Source organism: Branchiostoma belcheri, unplaced genomic scaffold (genome assembly GCF_001625305.1).
Source record: "Branchiostoma belcheri isolate BF01 breed outbred unplaced genomic scaffold, Haploidv18h27 scaffold124, whole genome shotgun sequence".
Lineage (NCBI taxonomy): Eukaryota > Metazoa > Chordata > Leptocardii > Amphioxiformes > Branchiostomatidae > Branchiostoma > Branchiostoma belcheri.
In genome coordinates this window covers 322,756-328,849 of record NW_017802647.1, presented here as the reverse complement: position 1 = coordinate 328,849, position 6,094 = coordinate 322,756, and the positions used below count along the sequence as shown (strand labels likewise).

At 45.9% G+C, this 6,094-nt stretch overlaps 1 protein-coding gene across 1 annotated transcript in view; it reads right to left on the bottom strand.

Moving 5' to 3' along the window:
* LOC109463267 (serine/threonine-protein kinase SMG1-like) overlaps positions 1–6,094 on the bottom strand; it is a 51,779-nt gene that overhangs the window by 23,588 nt on the left and 22,097 nt on the right. Inside the window, 12 exon segments of the mRNA XM_019760008.1 lie at positions 237–241; positions 370–540; positions 966–1,221; positions 1,603–1,750; positions 2,111–2,281; positions 2,547–2,691; positions 2,826–3,014; positions 3,390–3,555; positions 3,907–4,054; positions 4,513–4,963; positions 5,221–5,662; positions 5,802–6,032. Coding sequence (XP_019615567.1) covers positions 237–241; positions 370–540; positions 966–1,221; positions 1,603–1,750; positions 2,111–2,281; positions 2,547–2,691; positions 2,826–3,014; positions 3,390–3,555; positions 3,907–4,054; positions 4,513–4,963; positions 5,221–5,662; positions 5,802–6,032 — 2,523 coding nt within the window.

Here is a 6,094-nt window from a genome sequence, read left to right as displayed (position 1 = left end):
GTCACCATACAAAATTATGTAAAAAATCCAAGTTTAAGTTCATATAAATATGTTGCATATACTGCACAATCACAGTGGTACAGTGGTGTGGAATGGCTGAGTTGCTTGGGGAGCACACACAAGATTGAGAAGACACGGGTCCCATTCCTTGAATTTCTGACAAGACATTGTGTCCTTGGGAAAGGCACTTTATATGACTTTGCTGACTTCACTCAGATGCAAAATGGGTACCTGACTTAGGCTGGAGAGGTAAAGGGGCTGGAAGGAGAGGGATGGGCTGTGCCTTACAATACTGTGCACCAGTGCAGGTATGCAAAAAAATAGCATTTTGATTCCTGGTATCTAAAGAGAAGAAGAAGAACCCCCCACCTGTTTAAACATGACCCATGAGTTCTGGGGGGTGCTGGGGTTGGGGGGGTTCTTCAGTTTGTTCAGGGCCTCCTCGATGTGCTTCTCGTAGGTGTCCTGGAACCAGCGCTCGTGGGGGGTCTCCCCAGGCTGGTCTGTGATGGCCTTCAGGTGCTCCATGGCAAACACAGTCTGAAACAAATAAAACAAACAAACAAAGGTTTACATGTGGACTGCAAACAATTGCAGCTTGAAATTCAACCATTGACCGTAAAAGCACATTCTCATCCCATATTATATATATATATTTATAATTACATAGTCTTTGTAAGGTAGATTAGCCTCATAGTATGTTTGTTACAGAGTAATAAATTACATGCTTTATACGAATATCATGCAATCATGTTTGTTGAGGTTTCTTCTGAAATGGAAAATTTAGCGTAATTGGGGTCCAATGACCAATATTCATCATTGTTGTCAATTGGTTTTACTTCTCGGTTTTGTGGTCATTCATGTGTATAAATTCCTTTTTTCATGCCATTTTTTGTGCCATGCTTATCCTTTGTTTTGTAATAAAGAATGAATTTGAAAAAAACATTAATTATATGTTGACCCACAGGTTTGAGGATGGCGTTGTGTTTCTCCAGGATGATGGCAGACTTCTCCTCGTGGCTCAGCGTGGCGTTACTCAGCACGCGCTTCACCTCGTCCTCCAGCTGGTGGATGCGGCGGGTGATGTCTCCGTGGTGCTGGTTGAGCGCGCCGAACCACAGCTCCTCCCACAGCAGCGTGACTCTCCGCAGCTCCGACACCATCGTCTGTACCTGGGACACCATGGACGGGTTGTGCTTGGACAGGGTGTCCACTATGGCACTGCGGGAAGAATGTATCACATTACATTCATTATGTTTACCAAAGGAAAACACATTTTTTCCTCTTCTCCAAACACAAAAGGTCAATGACCTGAACCAGTCTATCACCATGGTAACTAGTGTTGGGTTACATGATGTTGCAATTTTATCCGGTGCTGTAGCACTGCCTTGCAGTGTCAGAATACATTATGTAGCAATTTGCAGGACAGAGTTAGAGGGGCTGGTCACCATATACGTGTATATGAATCTGTTTAGTGAGAAGGAACAGAATGCTCATTTCTTAGGCTAGTCATTGTGAAGCCATTATGCATTTGCTTTGCAAATGTTCTAGTTTTATTCGTTTTGAACAGCAGATCCCACTCAAGTCCATACCATACCATACCTGAAACAGTTTCTCAGGTCCGTGTTGGCTTCTTCGTCCTCCTCATCCTGGGACTGAGAGTTGTCCTCAGTCTCCTCGAGATCCCCGTCCTCCTTAGCGTTATCAGCTGCCGACTCGGCCAAGATGGTGGACAGCATCTCCCCTGGACCTGGTATGGAAACAGTGAGATGTGCAAAGGTTTTGTTATTACTTCCATAACTGGTACAGAAGTATTGTTTTGGGTGGCTGAGTTATGGGTTTGTTGGTCTTAATTGCTTTCCATTGCATGGTGGGTGGGAGGTGATTTTGACAGTTGATTGATAGGGAGGTCATCTGAAGGTAACCCAGCATGCACCTTTAGAAAGTGTCAGTTTATGATTCAAAATTAATTATGATTCTGAAGAATTTTTTTCTCAAGATTCTACAAAATTCAATCAATGATAATAGCAGATCATACACTTTCAGGTTCAGCAGAAGCCAAAAATGTCCAAAAAGAAACTTGACTTAAGAATGTTGTCTTCCTTCTTACCCTCCTTTGCAGGGTTCTTCTTGTCGGTAGCTATGGATGAACAGCCAACCACGGCAGGGTACACGATGAGGTGGGGGGAGTCCTGCGCCACGCGGCACAGCAGGTCTGAGATACTCTGTCTCACGTAACCCTCGGGGTGGTTCAACCGCGAGAACAGCTGAGGGATGATACCTGGGACACAACAACAAAAATATAAATTATAACAATATCATCAAAGATTTCAAACCTCTGGCAAGCAATCAGACTTTTTGATAATATATTGAAATGGTCTGATATACTTTCAATGGCCTTAGTAGGGCAGAAAACTTGTAGCTGAGAGCTTGTGACAGGCCCTGTGGGTGATTTACATGACATCCTTCCAACTTGACCTGAAGGTAAATCTGCAGTAGCTAAGTCATTTAACGGTAAAAAGATGTGTTCTGAACATGGCACCTACCCTTCCATGGAGCGGTGGGAGTTTTGGCCAGCCCCTCCTCCAACTCTACCCGCAGCTCTCCCGCGTGTTTGACCAGCAGCCGCAGCAGTCTCAGCGTCGCCGTCACGTTCCCGTCTTCGTTACTGAAGGACTCCGCACTGCAAGGCTGGAAAAGGTGGAAGAATTTCTCTCAGAATGCAAGAGACTTTTGAAATAGTTTTACATGTACATAATGCCGACCATGCTAAACTTGGACACATTTCTTAACTCTTGAACTTTTGATCAGTCTTCACTGTTTACCTCTCCGTTGAGTTTGAGGTACTGGAAGTAGGCCTTGCAGGCGAGATGATAGTGACTGAACAGTCCGTCACAGATCCGCCTCCAGATCTCCAGTAGCAGGTCCACCACGTCCTGGCCGGCCGTCTGCAGCGTCGGGCAGCCGGTCAGCAGCTGGCGCCGCGTCGTCTCCGCGCTGTCATGGTACGGGAACTGCAGAAACAGCGATGAAGGTCAGACATCCGGGTTAACAATAATCAAAGACATCCGTGAACAGATTCATCAGGTTGGTAAGACGCTGAGTAAAGAGACTCTTTTTTACACAACCAAGACTTATTCAGCGGATGTTTTGGTGACTGTCTGTCACCTTTCTCAGGGAAATTCTGACTGGTTCACATTACATTTGTGGAGATACATGTACTATGTAAATATTGTACATTTGGGAATGCATCTGAAGCAGCGACACCTGTGCTGCAATGTAATGTGAACCAGTCAGAGTTGACCTGGATTACCAATTTTTGCAAAGACTAACCTTGGGTAAGTCCAATTTGTTGTGTTGGCAATGGCAACTTCCAAGAAAAGACTAACCTGTATGTTGTCTGAGATGTCCTCCTCCTGCATGCCGCTGGCACTACAGTGTGCCTGGCTGATGATAGTGAACACCATGTCCACCTCCTCTGCACCTATACCTGCAGGTAGGACCTGCAGAATCTCCGCCTTGTCATCTGCCGTCAGGTCCACACTGCCCGCCGTGCTGAAATCAACAAACAAACAAATCTAAGTGTTTGTTATCACTTAAGTGTACATTCTAGCTCCAACTAGTTACGTACACTAAACAAATCATTAATCTATCATTTGGCCTTCCTATTAATAAAAGATACTTACTTCTGGCACTTGTACATGTAGTACATTGTACGTACAGTGAATTTATGGTTCACTCTTTATTGAAAAGTGCTTGGGGAATTTCCTCGGTACACTATAAATACTGTACATACAATGTAGTGTCTGTGTTCTGTCAAGGCAAGTGGAAAAGTACCCCAACTGTTCAACTTTCATCCATAAAACTTGATAATAGAAGAAAGTGTGATCTATCAGATCTAGATACCTTGCCACGTCCACAACTTTGCGTCCCCACTTGTAGCTCCAGGCGGCCAGTGATGACCAGGCCTTGGACAGGTGTGGACATTGCATGGTGCTGAGGTGGACCAGGCGGCCACATGTGAGCTCTGCCTCGCTCATCACATGAGAGGTTCCTAACAGGTGAAACAGAGGGACTCAGTCAAGGCAACAACAGTAATGATGTCAACACATTTTTTGGCATTTGTACAACACAACTTTTACACTTACGTGTATCATAGTGAAAAGACATTTATCACATGCAAGAAAGTGCACACTTTATACACAGTAAATAGAAATACTGACAGTTTTAAATCAATAGATTTTTTGCCAGAAATCAGACTTGGAGCCTGCTAGAATTTTTGTCCTCAACACAACTTTTATACTTATTACTAATAATAGTATCACTGCGAAAGAAATTATCATAATTATGCAAGAAAGTGCACATTACACTAAGTCTTAGTAAATAATTAATACTGATGGTTCTATGTGAAAAGTTTTCCTCAGAGGCCTTCAAAGAATTGTATTCAGACGCAGTTGTTTAATGTTAATTGACTTTAAAATGCACTGATAACGGTATTTTTTTAAGAATCACCTCTCCTCTGCACTAGTGCAGCAGCCGTGTTGAGAATCCCCTTCCCCTGCCAAACTCCTCTCTCCTCTAACTCCAACAGGACCTGAATGTTCCGGGTCAGCCTGGGGATCAGCGAGCCCTCATCTGCCTTGGACACCAGCTTCAGGTACGACGCTGACGTCTTCCAGTCTGCCTGCAGCCACTTCACCAGCGTCAGCAGCGAGCGTGACACCAGCTCTCCCGTTTCCCGCGCCGTCTTGGTGGGCGGTTTGTCCAGGGCCAGCGGGCCGTAGGTCGCCACGCAGGAGCTGAGGGTTTCCCAGGCCTCGGAGGAGTGGCCCATGGTCTGCAGGATCTTGGCGCTCTCGCGTTCCAGTTTGAGGCGGAGCGGGTTGGTGAGGACCGGCACGCTCTCCACGGTTGAGAGGGCGTTGAGGATGGTTTGGGGACCTGTCCTGGTCTGACTGTAAACCTGTGAGAAGAATGTAACATACAGTCAAAATTTGTCAAAATGTCAGCATGTCCATTTGATACAATACAATAAAGGTTAAATTATATTAGAAATGTCCGTTGTACTTGATGAAAGAATGTTGGTAAGTGGTCTTTTTAGCCTTAATGAATTACATGTATATGCATATTGCTGTGGCATGTGATCCTCTATTTGTTAGATACAATAATTATTCTGCACACTATCAATTCCTATCTATACACGAATGGTAGGACCCTAACCTGTGTGGGCACCATGGTGGCGTTTTCCTGTGCCTGACCCTGCAGGAGGTCCACATGGTCCAGCAGCACCTTCTGTGCCAGCTGGAAGTTAGCCTGTTTCCTGGCCAGCCTGAGCGTGGCCAGCCGGAGGTGGGACAGGTGCTCGGTGATGCCCCCTGCCAGCCCTTCCCGGTCCTGCAGCACATGCAGCTGGTGCTGGAGGTACCACATCATCCGGTGGCACGTCCGGACATTGTGCTGGCTGGGTTCTAGGGTCAGCTCGGCCATGGAGTGGACGGGCCACTCCCGAGAGTCCGTGGCCACCATGGCTTGTAACGTTTTGGCCCAGTAGAAGTTGATGGTGTGGTCGTGGGGTAGACAGGTGGGCCACTCCGAGGCAGACAACTGTAGGAAGTTGTCGCTCAGCTTGGCTGCGTGTTTCAACACTGCCGACACCCCACTTCTGAAGGAAAAGGACAGTGTCAAACATATAACTGATACAATTTTGACATTCCTCCAAAGCTAAAAATGCCTTTCAATTATCCTGTAAATAAAACAGATTGAATAATTGTATAATGTAAAGAAGAAAGTACAAAATGTACCTGTGTGACTCGTCCCTGCTGCTTACCCCGGGAACAAGACCGATGTGCGTAGCAGCTCTGACCAGCTGCTGTTCCGTTATCTGTAACAGCTGTCTGCTGTCCCAAGCTGGGGAACAGCTGAAGTCGGGTTTCTCAGCTGCGTCTTCCAGCCCACTCAGGGACGCACCTGGAACCAGCTCCAGGTGTTCTTTCACACCTGGAAGGTCCACTTCTTCAAACTTTGACAGAGCCCTGAAAAAAAACAGGGAAACTATCAAATATTGACGATTTTGGGGTATCATAGGTTCCTGATC